Genomic DNA, 21,417 nt, shown 5'->3' on the forward strand with positions numbered 1-21,417 from the left:
GCGACCTCTCTGTGTGCCGTCCTCAGTGCACGAAGCCATGCGGAGGTGGGATAAAGACAAGGCTGGTGGTGTGTCAGCGTCCAAACGGCGAGCGTTTCAATGATCTGAGCTGCGAGATCCATGACAAGCCCCCAGATCGTGAGCAGTGCAATACTCAGCCATGCCCGTCTAACCCCCACTGGAGCACAGACCCATGGACCTCGGTACGCTCATAAAAAAAACCCAAAACCAAATACTCTATAACCGTTTTTTATTGTTGGTTTTTTTAACCTCACATATGTTCAAATGCATGTAGTCTTACTCTTTCACAAACAGTTTTAAAGAGGGAGGTTGACTGTGGTGCTTTTACACTGGAGATGTCACACTCCAGCTTCTCCAGCTTTTTACCTTTAACCCCCTCCACTTACTGCTCCCTCTCTGCAGCCGGCAACTGCTCAGTCAGTTTTTCCTCAAGACATTTGGAAAGATTCATTTCTGTTGCACTTGAATGGCAAACATGTGCTTAATATGCCAAAAAAGTACGACACACAAAAAAATAATACTTCAGTGACAGCTGTGACCGTAAGAGTTTTTTTCATGAGTAGTTAGAAAACTGTTGTTGAGCCTCGTACTAGTTTTCTCTTCTTTTTATTTTAATAATTCAGGATTACGTTGTATCACAATCAAAGTTAGTTTTGTAAAATATTGTTTTTAAAAGATAATTTATTGAGAGATGTTTTCCTTTTTATCTCTTGTAAATAGTATTAACTTTAAAAAAGTGTCTTATTTGGTGTCTTAGCTCTTTGTATTCGCACATTTAGCCAATCATTGTTCATATGCAAATACTGATGAATGTTTTTGTATATCAGGAATATACAATATGCTGCCTTGTTCTTTTATTATCCAAAGAATGGCCCACGATCTCCACGTATGAGGTGCTACATGATATAGTCGATGTTCTGTTAAGAACGTAAAAGGCACCACCTTACATATTGACTGTATATGGGCTGTAAACTATATATACATCTTTGTACTATATGCATCTATGAAATGGCTATTATATTAGGAATTCAATTTGTTTTAAGGCACATGTAGAGAAGTTACTAATCTTATTTAGACACTTTATTTTACAGTTTATGTATCTACCCCCCTGAAAGCAACAACGCTGTTGTCCCGTAATGACAATGACAGTGAAGGAGACATACGTCAAGTCAAAAGTGCCTGAAACGTCCAGTATCAGTAGTAAACACCAGCGAACAGTGGCTGTACTGCCACTGTAAAATAAAGTGTCTCTTTCCGACGAGTTTGTGGTAGTTAGGCCGGATAGCCTTTGTATTCCAGTTTTGGGTTTGCACCCAGAATTCCTTAGTGTGGCCAAAACAGTAGTTTTAAATCCTTCAAAGGTGCTTAATATGAGTGTATTTATATTATGTTAGTTAATGTTTGCTTTGTACAGTAAGTACTTGGAGTTGCTATATATGCTATGCTCAACAATACCTCACTTGGAACAAAACACAACTCAACTAGCCATTAAACAATGATGACCTGCATAACAGTGGTGCTTTTTCCAAACAAGGGAGATATGAGATATAAATATTTTTTCAAAAAGAGAACCTTTAAATTTTTTTGGTTGGTTAGGTGTTTATTGTGGCACGTTGCCTCTTCTGTACTTTTTTTTTTTTCCATGAGCAGTTTGCACTGATCTGATTGATCAGCTAAATGCAAAGTGTATCACAGATCTGATGAAATAATGTTTGAATTGTCTTTGACTGTCTCAACTTTAAGAGAACGGGCTGTTAAATGTCATGCTTTGAAACATGTAATACCTGTGACCACAGGGGAAGTTAATGGTGTTTTGTATTCAGAGCTCTTACTCTGAGCCAACCTAATGTGTCTACCTCAGTCTCTGTTATGATTGCCCCCCCTGCCGTATCTTGCTCTCCCTTGCACTGGAGGGATTTTGGCTGGCTAAGATTAAGCATGAGTTATCGATGCTACCCTGCGCAGATGCTGGCCCTAAACACAGATCTGTAGCGCGTGTCATCTCCTGCCCCGTAACGCTTAACATTACTGTGAGGACGGTTCAAACTGATCCAGAATCTGTGGTTAGGGTCAACTTTGCCTGAAGCCCACCCAGTTGACTTCTCTTGGTCATAAATGTCTGTACCAACATCACACCTTATTTTAAGGGCCTGTTAACACAGCAGTGAGTACATTTTTACCACACGTCATTTACTAATGAGAACTTTTACTTGTAATGACTCCCACGTGTGACTGTAAGGCAGCACAAAACCAAATCTAGGTTGAATCAGTGAAAGTGGAACACAATAGTGAATTGTATCATAATCCCCTCCAGTTTCATTTGTCAGTCTAAGCAGTCAACCTCTTGTCGCAGAATAGCAGTATAACACAAACACTATATCAACAGGCTCTTGAAATAAGTATAATGTATGTCTCTTATTCACAAATGGCAGTATTAGTCTATGTTTCAAGAATATTTCTGTATATTTATGTAATTACTTGTATTTATTGTTCATTCATTATAATGTTATGTCAATATTTAATTTTTTTTTACAGATTTGTTGGATTTCTGTTCATTTGCAGAAAAGGTTACAATTAAAGTGAAGTAGAGGTACTATCGAAGGCTTTTTTTCATTCTTGCCTGAATAAAAAGGTTTACATCACATACAGCGACCACACCGAGGTCGCTTTAAATTGAGGGAAAGACACGACTTAAAACTTGCTGGTGATTTGCACTGACTGGCTTTAAAAATAAATGAAATGCTGAAATTGCAGTAACTGATCCCTGCGCCAGCCTTTAGCAACATTCATTAATGCTAATAGCATCAGTGCTTGCAACACTATACTCCTGCTGCTAACCCCCATATTAGGATTTCACCAGCCCAAGCTTTTTGATAATTGCAGTGTGTTCATGCAAAGGAAGTGGCTTTTATTGTTTAGTGCTTTAGGTTAAAAAATGAGAAAAGAACGCTTGCAAATAGGTTATAAAGAAGTCCTCTTTTCACGAGCGTTACCCTTGTTGTTTTATGCGCTCAGGGCTTCTGATGACCTCTGTCAGCGAGTATGTTCTCACCATGTGTCAAGAGTTCAAAGCTGTTTCCATTAAGGTAAATCTCAGTCCTGCGGGACAATGCCTCAGTGTACTTCCCATTGCATTTACTGTGCTCATTCACTCTTAATGCACGCTGAGGCTTTTTCGGGGAAGCTCGGCTATGGAGTTGCTAGCGCCCTTTGCCCCCTTTCTGGCAGGCCCCTCTGCTCTGGTCTAATGCGGGTTAATGACAGTGGACCATTGTGGGGGCCTTTGACAGTGACTTGAATAAAAGGTGGCGTCAGCAAGACTATTCAGTGGTGCATTGGCAGGTCAAAGGTCACATTTGATCTAGTGAGGGGCCCCATCCTGATTCATCCCTTCAGCACAGACAGACTTGTGGGAAATTACTCGTGATCTAGATTTAGAAAAATGAAATAAAAGACAAAAGCCAAACAAAATAATGTGACATTGGTGGAGGGCAGATAGATGCCATTCCACAGTGTGTAGACCAAAGATCTGCCACTAAATTTCATGGGTGGAAATCGTATAAACATAGCTGAGAAGACATCAGCACTGTCAGTTATTTTACACCAATATATGAAAAATAGTAATATATGCTATAATAGTAATATGTCTCCTTAAAATAACCACACTGTGTCGATATGACTCACGTTTGTCTTTATTGATTGTATAAACAATTTACCTGCAAGACAATTACGATAAATTAAGTACATTACAAAATGCACTGGCATGCCTGCGTTTATAAAGGGGAACAAGCACTTTAGTCGTCCCTCCTTTTACAAGGCTTCCTACCTTTTCACCTCGTTGAATGAGGCGAGGGGTCACAGCTTGTTCCTGTCTGGTACAGTCCCTTGCTGATCAGGACAGAGCCACATGCTGGGCCACGTACTCGTTCAACTCTGAGCCTGTCGCTTCCCATCCATCCCCACATGCAACGCCCCCTTTGATTATCCAAGCACAGTCCAGCCCAACTCACTCCTCCCTTAGTGCTGCTGTGTGTGTGTGAGTCTGCCTGTCACACTGAGTTAGCTTTTCAGTAACGCGGTGAACCCGGAGGTGAAACAAACTGCTGCCGGGATGATCAGGCACGCTTTACCATTGGACCACCTCTCCCCATGTAATCGGGTCTCACCTCCTTTTTTTGTGAGTGACAAATAGGGCCCACGAGTTCACAAATACTAATGAGATTTTTTCTTCATTTCTTGTTTATTAAATCCAATTTTTAATGCTGAATAATCAATTACAGTTAAACTTGATATCAACAAAATACCCCCTCAATAAAAACAATAAAAAGGAAATTATTAATCTGAGTTTCATTGTTTTGAAATGTGTCACTTTTTACGCTTTCTGCTTTAGGTTAAAACATACTTCTGCTTCTTATTGGCCTCCTTATTTCCATCTTGCAGTGCTCAGCCTCCTGTGGAAGAGGCTTCAAATCCCGCAAAGTGAGCTGTGTGACCCGGTCAGGACGTCCTGTCCCAGAGGAGTACTGCCAGCACGCGTCGTCCAAACCCAGCGAGCGGCGCCGCTGCAGAGGTGGACGATGTCCTAAGTGGAAAACTGGCAACTGGGGGGAGGTAGGACTCTCTGACCCAGCCATTAAACACTTCTCAGCTATTTGTTCTCACGGTGCCAGACATGTTGGATTTGTTTCTCTCTCGTAGCCCCACTTTAATACTTACAGGCTAACAGGCAAGTATATCCATATGTGTGAAACAGGCCACAGCTGAACCTGACTGCCTTCATGGACAATGCTAAGCCACTAACTGAGGCGTGATTGCTTTTAAACATCACATGGTGGTTTGCCAGGGTGGAGCCAGAGTCTGAGGTGGTGTACGCTGGTGCTACGGTACCGCCGTCCACCAAGTTGGGCAGCAGGATGGATGTGCACCCCTTCCTTTGTATTTGAATTAGAGCCAGTGTAAATCTACCCCTTTCATCTCTATAGCTTCTTTTTCTGTGGTCCTCAACTTCCTCTCCTCTCTGTCTCCATTCATCCCCTCTCCCACGTTTTCTTCCATGCCCTCTTTCCCTTCTTTTTCTTTTTTTAAATTTTATTTTTTGCCTCACCAATGGGAACCACATGTTGGTCTTTTGAATGTGCTACTCGAGGCAATACACTCGCATCATCACGCCAAACAAACTCAACAAAGTGCACCTGGTCGTTGCCTTTCAACACCTTTTCTCTCAATAGGAGTGGACTGAGCACACAGAAACATCTTACATGTCAGAGAGGATGTGCGTCCCCCTCTAAACAGCTGTGGAGCATGACGCAAGGAGAAAATGATACTCCACTCGAGGCTCTTAGTCAAGCACAGCACAGCACACTGGAGTGCCTCAAAGTTCAGCTGCTTCACTGAGTTACAAATAAATGGACACATAAATATGCCTGTAGTAGATGCATCTTTATAGGTTGAGCTCCAGAACACAAACTGCCTTACACCTCCATCACTTTATTTGTCTCTAAATCATCTGTTATTACATAGGTGTTATGTGATCCAGGAGCATTACATTTATATCAGTGAAGTGCGGTCTGTCTGAAAGGAGACAAAAATTGGTTAGTGTAAGATATCGTCTTACAAATATATCTCAAACAGTCAAAATAAGACAGTTGTTTTACGTTTCAGTTAAGGTTAAGGGCAGAAAACGACAGGCATCCCCCCACCTCCCAGTCTCATTCATTTTACCCTCGACACGATGTGCTCTGTATGTCAGCAGAAAGGACACGCTTTCATTTCAAACATGCTGCTCTAGATTAAACACAGATGTGCCAAACCACTTTCCAGACTTCAACTTTGATTCTTTACATATCTGTAGAACTGGCATTGATCTGATACAGCTTGAACGTTTACACAGACGCTTGGTTGCTTTTATCATTAAAATGTAATTTGCATAGTCTTTTATTATCATTGTTATAAAAGCATCTACCTGACATTACAAATGAATAACATAGTCATTTTGGCAAAAGCATTCCCCATAAATAAATACTTTAGACTAAATCAGTTATGAGTCTTCTATATAAAAATATATTACAATGGATAACTACTAACACAGATTGAATGATTTCATTGCAAAGCTCTTACCTGCCCTGTCTTTAGTGTTCAGCGTCCTGCGGCGATGGCATCCAGCAGCGGGAGGTGTTCTGCCAGTTTGAAGACCAACGGAGCTCGCAGGAGACCGGCTGTCCCCAGCGCTCCCGACCAGCGTCCAGCCAGAGCTGCCGGGTCACCGACTGTCCCTCTCGCTACCGGTGGAGAGAGGAGGACTGGCAACCGGTAAGCCAGTAGAAGTCTGCACAAACAAACACTGTAATCTGCATGCTTAAACAAGTAGTTCTAGTGCCGCGGATGAATTTGCTCTGACATATCTGGGCAAGGATGAGAGTCTCTGCTTCTGTAGGAGGCACAGCTGCCTGTCAGGAGGCCAAAGGGGAGGGGAGCAGAAGAGGCAGATGAAAATCAGGCAATCCCCTTTTTTCCCCTACCCCAAAATAACTCAAGTTCCTCTCATTAGCGAATTAGTCTATTTACTTAAACTCAAAGACGACGCAAAAAGTATTCAGTTTGGCAAAACTGTTAATTGGCACTGAGGATCCAATAACCAGTCAGATGGTTATTCTAATCTATACTCAAACAAAAGCGCTTGAAAATTGGTTGAGAATTCAGTGAGTTGTAATGATTCTCATTTACACAGATCTGCCTGTTACTTGCCCCATTATTAGTGCCAGGAGGGAAATGTACTCTTTACTGCTAAGAGATGGAGTTGGAGATCTCCAGGGTGGAAATGTTACCTTTCTTTTGGATATAAAAAAAAAATCAACTTTTGCTGTAAGCTTTTATTTAGGAACTATTTTCTTCCTTCTCTGCTTCGGTCAGTTTGGATAGATGAAGAGCAACAGAGAAAAAATAACTAAATGATTTTGGGGTGAGCTGTCCCTTTAATATTAACCATTTTTATTTGGTGCAAAGTAATGATCAGCTATTTTCTGCAGGATAGAGTCTGCACATGTTTGCTGTTTATTAGAACGGGAAATGCACCAGGAGCTCCTTCTTCACTTTGCTAATGTGATGGTGAATGTGCGTCACTAAACAACATGAAATGCCTTTCTGAAAGAAGAGTCCAATCACTCTGCAGAAGTGCTCGGGGGTCCCTGCCTGGGTGTCCCATTTAACAGCTGGAGGCAGTTAAAACATTTCAACTAGGAAGTATTACCGTGTTTTAGACACTTACACTGTACCCACGCATAAGATAGTTACATCTCACACAGGCAGTATTTCTTACAAGGACAGGACACAGTATCCTGTTCCGGTACATCTCAGAATGAAATATAGTATCTTTGGCTACCTAAAACCTGAGTACCTCTCAGGACAGCACAACTCGCTATGACAGATTAAGGTAATTCGGTTGTTTGACAAAGTTAAAGATAAAAAAGACCTGCTGGTTGACTGCTGAGTGTTTCTGACACATGTGGAAGCCTTTCTGGACCTTTGATAAATCTTTATGACTCTTGCAAACTTGAGTGTTGTAATATCTGAACCAGCACATAAGCCCCTTTACAAGGCATTATTACAGTACATGATTAAAAAAAACCAACAAATTAATCCCAGTCACCTCATTCTGCTGCTCTTATGCTTTTAATACTTGCCACGGTGACTTGTGCAATGGCACGAAATGGTGCTAACTGGTTTTTATTGTGCCCATTTTGCTTTTCCAATCTTTGAAATGGAAATTTATCTAGTATAGGTCAGGGGCTGATCACGCAATTCTGCACTTACTATTAGATTGTTACACCCTGATCATAGATATCTGTCTCTCTTTCCAGCCTTGTATACCACAAATCTCCTCAGAGATATATTAAGCTGTGCTGCTGATCTGCGCTAAAGCAGCTCTGTTTAGAAAATATACATAATTTATATTAGGTCTGATCTAATGGGCTGTTATAAAAGAATGGGATGAATGGGTACCATGCTTCAAGTTTTACTTTCAAAATAAGAAGATGATTGTTGTCTGACAGTAAGAAAAAAGCTCTTTTTTTGGGCCAAGGGTCTAGGTGTTGAAACTTCATCTATGATCAGACATGCTGTTGGCACGGGATGTGAGCACTGTGTTTTTCTTAACATCTGTATAGCCCAAAGCAGTGCTTAATGACTGAATGCATGCTTTGCTTGAACTGGAGCTTCCTTGCTGTGTGTGCATTGTATATTGCAACTTTAATTTGGCAGTGCCACAGAGTTTCCAATAGTACCGCTCTTTTTCTATTTGTACTCTCTGTGAAAGATTGTTTCCTGTCTTGTCTCCTCTACAGTGTACTAAGTCGTGCGAATCGGGTCGGCGACAACGAGCCTTGAAGTGCGTGGACCACAACCAGCGGGAGGTCCACGAGATGTACTGCGTGAACCAGATCAGACCCCCAGAAATAGAAAGCTGCAACACCCACGCTTGCGAATTCATCTGGATTACAGGGGAATGGACTGAGGTGAGAGTCAAACAAGCAGACATCTAGATCATTTTTTTGTCTTCAGGTCTTAATTGTAAAAGTTGTGTTTGAGTTAAATTGGTAATGCTTTGCTCTTCAGAATGAGCATGCAAATCACCACCTTTCAGTCCAATGACGCGCACATGATGGAAAGTACACTGTTCTCTTTTTTCATGCCGGTGATTTATGCTATCCTCCAGTGCTCAGCCAGCTGTGGCCAGGGCTACCGCCAGCGTCTGATCTCATGCAGTGAGGTGCATGTGGAGAATGACAACTATGAGTATGGCCATCAGTCTTTGTCCAACTGCCCTGGGACCCCTCCTGAGAGCTACATGCCTTGTAATCTGGGCCCGTGCCCTCTGCTGCAAGAGTGGAGGGTTGGAATCTGGGGACCGGTGAGTGAGTCTGGACTGCCTAAATGGGATATAGCGATTTATCAGTATATCAAAGGCAGATTGATGTCAATCCTAAATGCATGATAAAATGGACTGTTTTTCACCTCGCCGGGCATGACTATTGACTTTAAATTTTATATATATATAATTTATTTTTTTAATAGAATTAATCCAAAATATATTTACTCTCTTTTTTAGTGATGATTCATGGCTTTCTTTGACATTAAAACAGTAGCAGTTGGCTGATTGTATGTGAAAAATCTTGTCTTCAACTAGTGTTTCAGCATTGAGCTTAAACCCTGGTCGAATGAACCGTGTCCATTTTTTTAAAAAAAGTGACACTTCGAAGACAGAATGTCATGTTTCGGCTGTGTGCAGGCAGGAGAAGGACCCAAACGCAAAGCTCACCACGCAGGAATTAAACTCAAAAAGCTGCTTTATTGCAGAATGGCACGAAAAATAACAAAATTAAACTGGGTCATGGATAAACTGACACATAGGGAAACACAGCCATGAGGGCAACTACAACACTGACGAAGAGAAACACAGGGCTTAAATACACTGAGGGATAACGAGGGAATGAGACACAGAAGGAGAGCACAGCTGGGAGTAATCAGGCTGGACGAGACAAGGGAAGCAAAACTAGAAACGCTGACATGAGACACGGACCTTCAAAGTAAAACAGGAAACACACTGACTGAACTCTAAACATGTAAACTTAACAGCAACTGGGGAGACAGAACATAGGAACCTGAAACATGGGACAGAAAGGCACAGTAGACACAACGTGGACATAACAACGCCACAGGGAAAGAGTAAAACAAAACACAGAACCTCTTAGAAAATAAAATAGGAAACCTAATGAAACGCAGACATGACTGCATGAACTTGACAACATAACAGACATGAAACACTTGAAGGGCAAGGGAGACTTAACAGGGACACAAGGGGACTCTAATAACAAATGAACTAGAAAACCTAATGAGCTTAACCATATACTATAAACATCAAACACAGAATTTCTGACAGACTTTCACCTGCAAGAATTACCTTCGGACTGTTATGATAAGTTGCTTCCTTTCAGTGTTCAGTGACTTGCGGAGATGGAGTGACGGCGAGGACGGTGCAGTGTGTATCAGCCGGTGGTCAGAAAAGTGACGGGTGTTCCCCAGATGTAATGCCAGAAGCCAAAAAGGTCTGCAGGAATCCAAACTGTGAGTGCTGAGATAAAACTCCTTTCTTTTAACAAAGGTCAAGACTACTAGGATTAGACAAAATCCAAAGAATGGCTCAACACGACCTAGTCATTTCAGAAATCTGGCCTTTAGTGAAATATTTATGAGCCGAAGCAAACATCAAAGATTTACTGTTTAGCCTGTTTGCTTCCCCACGGTACCGTGGGACGTCAAAGTGTGAGGGGTGTTTCATTTTCTTTGGTTCGATAAAGAGATTTGCCCCACTTGATGTGACTGCCAACATTTGCACATTTGTGCACCGTGCGAGCCCGTATCCCCACAGAACATATATTTATTTCTTCTTGTGTTTCTCCAAGGCCGTTTGCCTTCTAGCTGTCAAGAGATCCAGACCATGAATGGCCCCATGCCAGACAGTGAGCATTTTCTCAGCATACAAGGCAAAACACTCAAGGTAAGATAATATCAGCTTATTACACCACAAATGCTCAAAGCACAGTGTGAGGCCACAGCTGATTTGATTAATAATGGGGAAAACGCAGCTGAAAAGTAGGTTGCTCTTGAAATATTTCTAATATCTTACCCGTTATTTTATGTTTTTTTATGTTAATTATTCCATTTCCTCTATCCAAACTAAATAATTCAGACCCTGTCCGTACAGGGATTTTTGTGGATTCTCCAAATCTTTTAGAATATCATGTACCAAACAAATCCCTTAAAGTGCAACGAATCAGTAGATAAAATGATGATACTGACACAACTCAGGACTTTATTTCTTGCTTGCTAACATATAAAATAGGAAGTGACAAACTATTTAAAACATATTTGCTTGTTCAAATGAAAGGACACATAATCGGTGAGCATTTCACCAAACAGAAAAGATTTTTCTTTGATTATTAAGCTTTACGTAGTTAAGGTGCTCACACACAGTAAAATATACAAGGCTGCGAGCTCCTTAACCAGCGCAGTGCCCCAGAGCCCACGCAAATTATCCTGAAGGTCTTCCCTCCTGAGTTAGCTCTCCGTGTGTGAGAGAGCTCAAGGTCCCAGCCTTGTGCTGCTTAGGAAGGCCCAGATGATTTGTAAGTGTGTGGCTGCCTGTGCTCATAAGTCCTACGTGACGCTGCTGCCTGAACCTCTCTGCCCCACCTCTACTTCTGCACCTGAGCAGAAACCCCCACCACCACACCCATATATGCATATCCGTCTCCTCCACATCCCCCCAGTTGTGTCTTTCAGTGCATCTCTCTCTGTTGGCTGTGTTTATCAGTGTAGTTTTGACTCCGTCAAGAACAGTTTGAAGCCAGGTTATGGTGCATCTCGTCTAGTCATCCCGATAACGCTCGCACTCAGCTCACAGCCAAAATCTCCACTCATATTGTCAGTCGCCTGCACTGTGTCCTCTGCCCCAGCGTCATGAAAAAGGAGCCTCCCAAACAGTTCTGGTTTAGTCATTGTGTTTTACAGAAGACAAAGATCTTAAAAAAGCTTTATATACCAAATATATACACCTTTATATTAGTTAAATGAAGGTGTTCCAGCATGTCTTGAGGAGAGATCCTACTGGGAAAAGTTTCTGTCATATTATGTATATTAAGATGGACTTGGCTCCCAGGTGTGGAAAGTGAAGCCAGAGCAAAAGTGCATCAAACCTGCTTTCTGCTTATTTTCCTTGAGTGGAAGCTAAGAAGGTCCGATTTGAGGATCAAAGAATGCTCCTCTACACTGCTCACATCTTTGATCTCCTCACGTGCACACTTAACTGTGCCGGCTGCTTAAAATGAATTCTCACTAAAATCTTTAGGTACTTTTCAGCCACTGAGGCTTGTATATGAGGTTGCAAATAGATGTAGTACTTTTCATGTAACACAGGAAATCTGTCTTTTTGTCTGACCATTACATACTATCATTTGCCAAAATATCCACAAGCTCTTGCAGGATTTAGGGGGTTTTAATTGTTCATTTTAACATTTCTCTTCTTGTCGTTTTTTTCAACTCCTTACGAGTGTTATTTTTATTTCTTTCCTCCCCTCTGCACCTTGTTTGTACTTTGACAAATCTTCCTGTATCTTCCTATCACTTCTATGCCTTTCCCTTTGCCCCACCTCTGGTCTCCCTCCTTTACTTACCCTCTTGCTCCTCTGCTGCTTTTTCTTCCTCCTCAGGTCTTCTGTGCTGGAATGCAGACAGAGGCTCCGCGGGAGTACATCACCTTGGCGACGGGTGAAGGGGAGAATTTTTCAGAGATCTTTGGCTTCAGGTAAACAGGAGGATAACAATAAAAAGCCATTTTCATTACAAAAACTCCACCTGACTCCTGGCAGTGTTATGTTCTCTGTAAATGAAGAAATTCCATGGAAGTGTAAAGTTAAGATGTCAAGCTTATTTGGCAAACGTGTGTTTTCCCAGGCTCAATGACCCCACCCAGTGTCCAGCCAATGGCTCTAGAAGAGAAGATTGCGACTGTCGAAGAGACTACAGTGCCGCTGGCATCACCACCTTCTCCAAAGTCCGCCTGGACCTCAGCAAGATGAACATCATCAGTAAGTTGCCCACAGTCTCACAGCATCCTGTGCAAAATGTTAACTCCACATTACTTCAAAATGAGAACTTCCTTTGGCATTTAATTATGTTCATGCTCACGAGGGTTAATGGGCTCAAGATGTCTTTAAGGTCCATTTAAGGAACACATAATTACAAGGCTTGAGGGGATTAAATGAAACTGCTCTAACTAGATGGAATTATACTGATATGAGTTTGGCTCAGCCTGAAACGCAGGCTGGATTTATAGGTAAATAGCATAAGATTTGCTCACCATGGCAGATGCAAGTCACGATTATTAAGGTTCATTCGAGCTACTATAGCGACTAATGCCTAGAGAGACCTTTTACGAGATCACTTTGTTGCTTTATCTTGATCTATAGCTACAGACTGGCAGTTTGCGTTTACCCACCAAGGCAAGAGTGTTCCATTTGGTACAGCTGGAGACTGCTACAGTGCCGTTCCTTGTCCGCAGGTGAGGATGACGACATCTATTATAATTATTTTGCTTTTCATATCAAGAAAAGCCAAACTGTGGCAAAAAATAGATAAATAAAATGTCAAATAAACTGCTCAGCTGACCAAGGACTGCTTTTCTTATAATCTAATATCTAATCTATATGATAAGTTGTCTTTTATGTAAATAATACAATTCATTTGCAGTCAAATATATATTTTTAATAATAATAAACCCCTTTCCTACTCTGTGATGTTGTGCTTCTTTATTTTTCTGTAGCTCACTGCACATCAGGCACTTAAAGGTGCCTGTATTGAAGCAGAGAGCAAGATTTACTCGCATTTCTGTCCTTTCTCCATCCATCTGTCCTTTTAGGGCCGCTTTAAGATCAACCTGTCAGGAACAGGGCTCAGGCTAGCTGACGACACCTCTTGGATGTCCCAGGGCACCTTTGTAGTGAAGACGATAAAAAAATCACAGGTAAAACATCACATACATGCCCAGAGGATTAATTCGCATACTTGCTTTGTGTTTGCACAGGCTGCAGATTAAGCAGACATAGCTCCAAAGGAGGTTCGGTGTTCAGAGCTCCTTGCTGAAAGAGAACCTTTATTGGGCAGCTGCTCTCTCTCAAGTGCCCCCTACAACCACCCTCCACTTTTTGAAATGGAGATCAGGCTGGAGAGTGCTTTTTGGCAGGGCAAAAATAGGAGGAAGTAGAGATGCCAACAAGTGTTCGGAGTCTGACATCCAAAGCCAGCTGGCCCTCCTTTGGGCACTCCAGGCAGTTTAGATAAAGCCTTGTTGGGACAGCGGGATGAAGACAACACTCCAGTGAAAATCAGACAAAGCGCTTACTAGGCGCTTTGGCTTTCATGTCATGGGATAGTGAATTTGGAGCACTCTTCTTATGCAGTTTCCGATTTGCTTCTAGATGTTTGCATGAAACTACTATTAAGTTGCCTGCTTCTGTTACCTACGCTAGTGAAATTCTGTTAGCTCACATTTCTCGCTTGTTTCTAAGAGGCTGTTTGCCAACCTTTAGAAACAAACCTGCTTGGTGGGCCTCAGACATTGTGTGTCTTTTCAGAGCGTTCTCACTCCCGAGGCGTAACATGTCGACGTTTTGTCTCGTCCCGCGGCGTTCCTGAGGAACGCGAAAGGAGACCTTCGGCGTTCTTATGGTACGCGGCGGGTTATGGCTGGAATCCAGTGCAATGACGCTCCCGCGGTAATAGACGTTCCAGCCCTGTATTCCAGCCCTAAACCTAACCTTATCCCTAGCCCTGACCATAACCTTATTCCTGACCGTAACCAGGACTTTAATGATGTTAAATATTAAATATATAATGTTTCTAAGCGATTTGAAGAAAAAGAGCGAACATGTGTAGATTCAGTCCAGAGGGTTCTCATATTTCCTCTGTTTTCCGAGGTCGTCATTTAGGAACGTGTTGGGTAGCCGAAAACGTAATATGGTGACGATTTGTCACCTAGCGTAAAATGTTACGCTTTGGGAGTGAGAACGGGTTGGTCTTTTAAAACCCCCCCAAAAACAACACATTTCAGGGTGCATTTAAATTTACGCGTCAGGATCTTTTCTACAAAGATTCCTAAAATCATTAACAAGAAAAGCAAAGCTTTAAAGAGAAGAATTCACTCAGCTTCTTTTGTACCTATCCTCAAATTCTTGAAACAGCAGATAGTCACAGTACCCATGTTATTATTCTCGTGTCCACAGGATGGCAGCAGAGTGTCAGGAATGTGTGGAGGCTATTGTGGTAAATGTATACCGTCCTCTGGTCACAGTCTGCCCATAACAGTGGAATGAACACAAAGCCATCAAACAGGTGAGGTAAACATGGATAACAATATGTAAATATGAAAAATTTTCTGTCAAAAAACAGAACTATAATCTGCTTTTGCGCTCACCGAATGCATTTTTTGATGTACTGCTACTCTGCAGGGTAATTGGCTTTCGTGGCTCATGTCTTCTATCTCTCTTTCTTTGATCTGCAGTGTTGTGTTCAGGTGCTCATTGTGTGAACATGTCCCTCCTTGGTGCTACAGCCAACTTTGAGTTCAAACCGTTCCAAACAACCTCTTTTTCCTCCTGTGTGTTTTTAGCGTAATTTAAAATGATGTAAATACTGTAAAGAGATGGATAAAATTTATTATTTATTGTACTGTGCCATTTATTTTTTATACTGTAATGTAATTTAAGTGTTTTGTTTTCCAAAGCACCACACCGTGCATCAGGCAATAACACCACACAGTTGCCTTTTTGTGAGATTTTTACCAAAGTAATGCGCTTTGTATTTTGGCATTTGCCTGTTTAACTTTTTAATACTGTCATTACGCCACAGTAATTCTGTTACAGCCATTTTTGTTGTAGTTGCTGTTGTTGGTGGGTAGTTTTTTTTAAATAACTATTATTAAAGTTGTATTTAATCCAGTAATGTTATTGTGATGCTCACCAGACCTGTGGTTCTCATGCAGCGAGGTGTCTCCAAGCTATCGGCCTTTTTTTTTATAGCTTCAGAGTTTGTAGACGCATGTGTAGATGGCCATTATGTTGGCCACTGAACGGAGGTGTTCATGTTCCTCCTTTTGTGTGATGAGATGATCTCTTGCAGTAAGTACATCAGACTCTATGTACAGCTACTTCAACTTTTTTCTACATCCTGTCAAAGTCCAAATTTCGCCGCCTCAGTGAGATGTTGTTTGATTTTTGTCAAAATCATCAACAACTACTTCATCTATTAATTGTAGGTTTAGGTCATCAAGCACGTATGCAGGGAAGAGGAGAGTGCATCTTTCGAACTGAGTTACAGCCTCATCAGATGATGAGTACCAGGGTCAGGTGCAATACAGGTCAGGTGTTAGTGCCATGTATTTTTACCGCTATCCTGGAGATGCTGAAAGTTTAGTAAAGGTATAGGTTATAAAAATGGTTGAGTTAAATGGACCAAACATCAGATTCTCTGTGTTCCTGCATATCTCTCAAGTAGTGTGCAGTGGCTGGGGAGAGCCATTAGCTTTTAGATCTTACAAAACAAGCAGGTTATCTTATCTGGAGCAACTTGAAAGAATTTCATAAGAGAGAGAAGGGGGGGGGGAGACTTCACCTCAGGCCTATAAAATCCTAGCAGTTATTCCGGAGATCTATATAATGTGATGGTCCATCCCTGGAGACACCCTTCAGACTGCTGAGCTCACAGGCCCTGCAGGCCCTGATTTCTGTCCAGATGCTGCTTGCAAACCATTACCTCCTGTACCTCACATTCTTTTATTCCATCTTTGTTTTGAAGAGTCTATCGAAACTGTGCATACTCATCTGCTCCTGTTTAGATCAACCTGACTTGTTGTTCTGTGTGAAGATATCAGGGTACTTCTTATTTTGTGTAAAAAGTCTGGGTTTTGTATCTATGAAGCCACTGATGTGCAGTATTGTGAGCTGTCCTTGTATTCTGTTTGTTCTGTGTGGTACATCATGCAGCTACATCTGATTAAGAAGCCTTATTTGTGCATGTAAGCTGCTCCATATGGTGCTGTTTCAGTGCCTTATATAAAAATGTGCACATTCAGCCAAAAGGGAATTCAGTGCAGTTTTAATCTGCCGCCAAACAAGTACAAAAGACACAGGGAAGAAGACGTGTTGTGTCTTACTGAAGACCACAGCTGACAGGTGCTCTTCTCACTGCGAATGTCAGAATGCAGTTCTCAGGTGTCATAAAAGAAGGGATTCTTGTATTTAACTGTATTTATCTTATTATTATTTGTTGCATACCTGCTGCATTTTTATCAGACATATAAAAGTGTATTATTGTCTTCATATATATTCTTTGTTTTATATGCAAATATTTATTATTTTCTTTTCTTGTGAATGTACATAAGCCTCGATCATAAACGACTATGAATCACAGCACAGTATTGCCATAAAATGAAGCATCTCGCCAAGCGTTTGTTGTTTTATGAGTGCGTTTATTTATGTGTGTCATATTTGCATAAATTGTATAAGCACAGTTTGGTGGTGCCGCGTGAAAAGGATGATTTATGTATGAGAGCAGATGAAGCAAAGATTGGTGGGTAATAAAATGCCTGGGGTGCACTTGTCTGTCTGCTTTTTGCACTTATATATCATTTTCACTCCAGTTTGCCCTTCACGTGTCGTCCGATTTTAATACCCGCCATAAAAAATAAAATAAAAAAATCATGGGAAGATGATAGTCTGGTTAATGTTTGCACCATAAAATTCTCGCTCCGTAGCACTTCTGATTTATATGGTAACACATTTTATGCCATCGTTGTAGCAGTCGGACTTTTAACCGGGCAAGCGTGGAAGCTAATCCAACCTCTGTCTATCTTCATAATTGTGAATGATCGGGTCATTTACCAAGTGTCAGCACTGGTCCTCCAAAATAAATCTAATTCACCAAGTTTTCAGCAGAAGGAAAAGATGAATGTTTATAGTTGGCAGATCCCTAAACTGCAGTGCCAGTTTAGACTCACATCCAGTCATTGTCAGACATTTTCTGTCCATAACAAAATGAAACAAAATCTAAATTTTATAAGCAAATATTCTTCATTTCAAAGGGAGCACAGAGGAACTTGGCCTCTTGAGCAGATGCACATCGGGCAATATAAACAGAAAGAGTCTGGTTCTTTATTTCTAGGAAAAACTGTAAAACTAATGAATACAGTTAAAGTTCAGAGTCTCCAGAGCCATCCAGTGGACTGGATTCTAGTCTTTGCCAGTCTCGTTCTGTCCCCCGGGCCTTATGTTTAACACTGTCTAAACCAGGTCCACAAAGCTCAGTTCCATGTGGAAAGCTGCACATAAAATATTTGCTTGATTGTATTCAGCAGACAGTACGTACGTAACCTGATATTAATATTAAATGGAGCAAGGAATGAAGTGCCAACTGTGTGGAGGCATGAGTATGCAGCACTGACCACCTTGCACCAGCCTCCGTGTTCTAGTTTTTCTTACTGTTTGTGTTGGTATTCCCAGGTGAGCCATAGCAACAGGAGCTGGCCAGTCACTCTGAGGCTGACTCTTCAAATGTCTGTCAGCAGGCTGAGTGAAATGCTGCTTCAGAGCAGCTGTTTAGCAGGAGATGGGGAAAAGTGTGAAAAGGAAAGAGAGAGAAGTCAGTTTGGTGGAGAGAGGAGCTCTCAGCAGCTCCACAAGGCTTGTCTAAACGTAACTACGTGATTCAGGTGTAGATGTGCAAACAGCCCTGGGGTCAGTTGGAGAACTCTGTGTTTCCCCTTTTTAAAAAAGTCTAACAGCGTTGCTATCATGACTGCAGCATGTCAGCAGGTCTCCGTTGCATCAGATATTCCAGAAAAGGAAAGAAAACACTTACGGAGAAGCCTTCTCTCCTCGGCAGATTTAGACAAATGAAATCCTGCTCCGAGTTTCATCGCTCCTAGAAGCCAGGATGAATTTCTCAGGTATGGTAAAAATGCATTTAACATAAAGATTTAAAAAAAAAAAAAACAAGATATGTTTAGCTGGAAGACTGGATCTGCCACTGTTTCCAGGTTTTCATCCAAGATGTCATATCTGATTAAATGACTGGATTTTACAATGACACACTAATACACTTTTAATCTTTACAGCCTTTATTTGATATCATTTCTTATTAACATCTACTCAGACTCCAGCAACGTGTTATCTCAGGCTGAATACAAGTTCTTGTTATTTTTCTTCTTATCTCCAGGTTCAGTGATCCACAGCACTCATCAGGTATGTTTCCCTTGAAGAATGAGCACTTTTATCGCTGACTGAAGAAAACCACAGAGGTGCTAGAGGTTTCTCTTTCCTCTAAAATGCCTTTTGATTAGTCTGCAAGTGCGTTACCAAGATAGTTAGGGATAGGTGGAGACAGAGAACGGGCAATATTTGATACAAGTGTTCCAACAATAAGTCCGCAAACTGACACAGTATATATCAGATTTTTCCACTGTTGGGGAAATGAATAAACGAACATTTACACATTTACATACTCATACTGCGATCAGTCTGTGTAGCCTCCATACCTTTATATGACTGTTTTTTGCACCCTTGTCTCACAGACCTTCCCACAAGGATTATATGTGTGATCTAAGCTGCTGTATTAGACTTTCTCAGAACCTTTGAACGGCATTTCCAAAAGCTTGCGAACAATGACTCAAAATCAGCTCTGTCAGACTTCTGTAGGTCAAAGGTTCACAGGCTACATGGTGAAAAAATACAAGCAAAAATTGACCTAATTAGAAGATCTGAGCGTGTGGCAGCAGCAGTTCACTGTATAAAAAAAACTCACTTTACCCTGTTTAGCATGCAACCAAAAAAGGAGCTTTTCTTGACTGCCACCTAGTTCTTGCATTGCTCCTGGAAATAGCATGAAAGCTGTTTTTGATTCTGCCAAGCTTGTTTAGACTCTTAACCTGAGAGTTAATGAGGGGAATTTTAAAGTCATGAGTCCCCAGGGTCAGCTTCCCTCACCATCATTATCATCATCATTCCTAAAGGTAATCTGGGCTGACTTTGAACTGAGGCTTAGCAGTAAGCCTGAGGCCCGGCATGCACGCACAAATAATTTGGATACCCAGATACACTGGCGTTATGTGTTACACTTTTTCCTCAACTGCCTTGCCACATTTTTTGAAACATTATCAAAGCACTTGAAAAAGCATTTTCAATAGAAAAATAGAATAGATCTACTATGTACAATAATATCCATCCATCCATTTGCTCCCGCCTATCCTTTTCAGGGTTGCGGGGGGCGCTGGAGTCTATCCCAGCTTGTGCAATAATATACTACAGTAAAAAAAAAAATTATGATTAAAATGAAGAAAACAAAACTGCCTAGGTGTTCTTCTACAGATTACATTGTTTTGTAATCTAATCCATTTTACATCTACTGTTCTGCATTGTTACTGTAGTTGGAATATGTTCCTTGCAGTTTCTTGCCTGTTCCCCTTCCTTTGTATTCCTATTACTATACTGCCACAGATGCTTTCTCTTTTTCTCTTCTGTCACCAAGTTATTTATCTGAGCAGGCTCCTGCATGTTCACAAATTGTATTTGTTGCATGCAGTAAATATGTTTCAGAAAATGCTCAAAAATCTTGAGGTACTCCTCATTTCTTTTTCCTTCTTAGCAGCCAGGCTTTGTTTAATTTTATAGTGGTCATGACTAATAGTTCTCCTTCTTTTTCACTCATTTTCAGTGCTTATTTTCAAAATAAGTTTGTTTTTTTTAATCATTGAACAACTTAACACTGACCTAGGAATCATTCAAGCACAAAAAGGCACCTAACTCAAGGTATGAACCAATGTTGTGTCATAACAGACAATTTGGCAAAGTGTGCATTTTTTAAATTGCATCTTTAAGTACTTTGTTGTTAGCAGCCACTCACAAATGGTCTGAGTGGAAAAATGGCTTAATGAACGGAAGCAGGGAGACAAAACTGGACAGAAAATCATTGGTAACAGGATTTATGGAGTGATAAATCCAAATCTGAAATTTTTGGTTTGAATCATCATCAATATATATGGAGTAGGTCAGGAGAGATGGACAGTGAGTGTCTACAGCTATCTATAAAACATGGTGGAGGCTTTTTCATGGTTTGGGAATCTTGTCAAAAATGATGGACTTATGAATACAGAAAAGTAGCTTCAATATTTGATCCACCATGCAATGCCATCTGCAAAGTGTCTGCATGCATGGCCAGCGTTCAGCATGCCATTGTTCCCAAACACCGCCAATGCAGAAAAAACATACCTGGATAGGAAAGCACAATGGAACAGTCGGTGAGTGGCCTCCCCAGAGCTCAGATCTAAACATTACTGAAGCAGTTTGAGATCATCTTGATGGAGAATATAACAAAAGGCAGCCAACATGCAAAGAAGAGCTTTGAATATCCTTCAAGACATCTGGAGAACTATTCCTGAAGAATACTTCAGGAAATTACAAGAGAATCAGAATTCTACAAACTCAATGCATATTTGCAGATGTTTCAATAAATCATTGCACTCATTTCCCATTTTCCTGATGCAATATAAAGAAATGAAAGATGGCTAAAGGCCTTTGCACTCTACTGTATGCAACAATGAAGAATCACAATCAAAGAATCACACATTTTCTTCCCCATGTGCTCAGGCAACAAAACACTGAAGAATTTCGTGTAGCTAAAAGGTCATTCAAATGATGACCCCGAGCAAAGGTGAGCTAACCTGAATCTTGAAAGGTAATTGTCTGTTTTGTGAGCAAATGTGGATTCATTTTCCTGTTTCTCTGTTATTCTTTC

At 41.1% G+C, this 21,417-nt stretch overlaps 1 protein-coding gene across 2 annotated transcripts in view; it reads left to right on the top strand.

Moving 5' to 3' along the window:
• adamts9 (ADAM metallopeptidase with thrombospondin type 1 motif, 9) overlaps window positions 1–17,242 on the top strand; it is a 43,367-nt gene extending 26,125 nt beyond the window's left edge. The window contains exons 28-40 of one of the 2 annotated variants that reach the window (XM_080892407.1): window positions 27–203; window positions 4,462–4,632; window positions 6,154–6,330; window positions 8,361–8,531; window positions 8,732–8,926; window positions 10,011–10,140; window positions 10,479–10,573; window positions 12,285–12,379; window positions 12,529–12,662; window positions 13,044–13,135; window positions 13,493–13,597; window positions 14,856–14,964; window positions 15,134–17,242. In XM_080892407.1, coding sequence (XP_080748533.1) covers window positions 27–203; window positions 4,462–4,632; window positions 6,154–6,330; window positions 8,361–8,531; window positions 8,732–8,926; window positions 10,011–10,140; window positions 10,479–10,573; window positions 12,285–12,379; window positions 12,529–12,662; window positions 13,044–13,135; window positions 13,493–13,597; window positions 14,856–14,945 — 1,632 coding nt within the window. In that variant the 3' untranslated portion in view covers window positions 14,946–14,964; window positions 15,134–17,242. Of the gene's footprint in view, window positions 1–26; window positions 2,608–4,461; window positions 4,633–6,153; window positions 6,331–8,360; window positions 8,532–8,731; window positions 8,927–10,010; window positions 10,141–10,478; window positions 10,574–12,284; window positions 12,380–12,528; window positions 12,663–13,043; window positions 13,136–13,492; window positions 13,598–14,855; window positions 14,965–15,133 lie in introns of those variants that run through there. The other variant, XM_080892408.1, reaches the window with a different exon arrangement.
• The last annotated feature ends 4,175 nt before the right edge of the window (window positions 17,243–21,417 follow it).

Source organism: Rhamphochromis sp. 'chilingali' (assembly GCF_963969265.1).
Source record: "Rhamphochromis sp. 'chilingali' genome assembly, chromosome: 9".
Classification (NCBI taxonomy): domain Eukaryota; kingdom Metazoa; phylum Chordata; class Actinopteri; order Cichliformes; family Cichlidae; genus Rhamphochromis; species Rhamphochromis sp. 'chilingali'.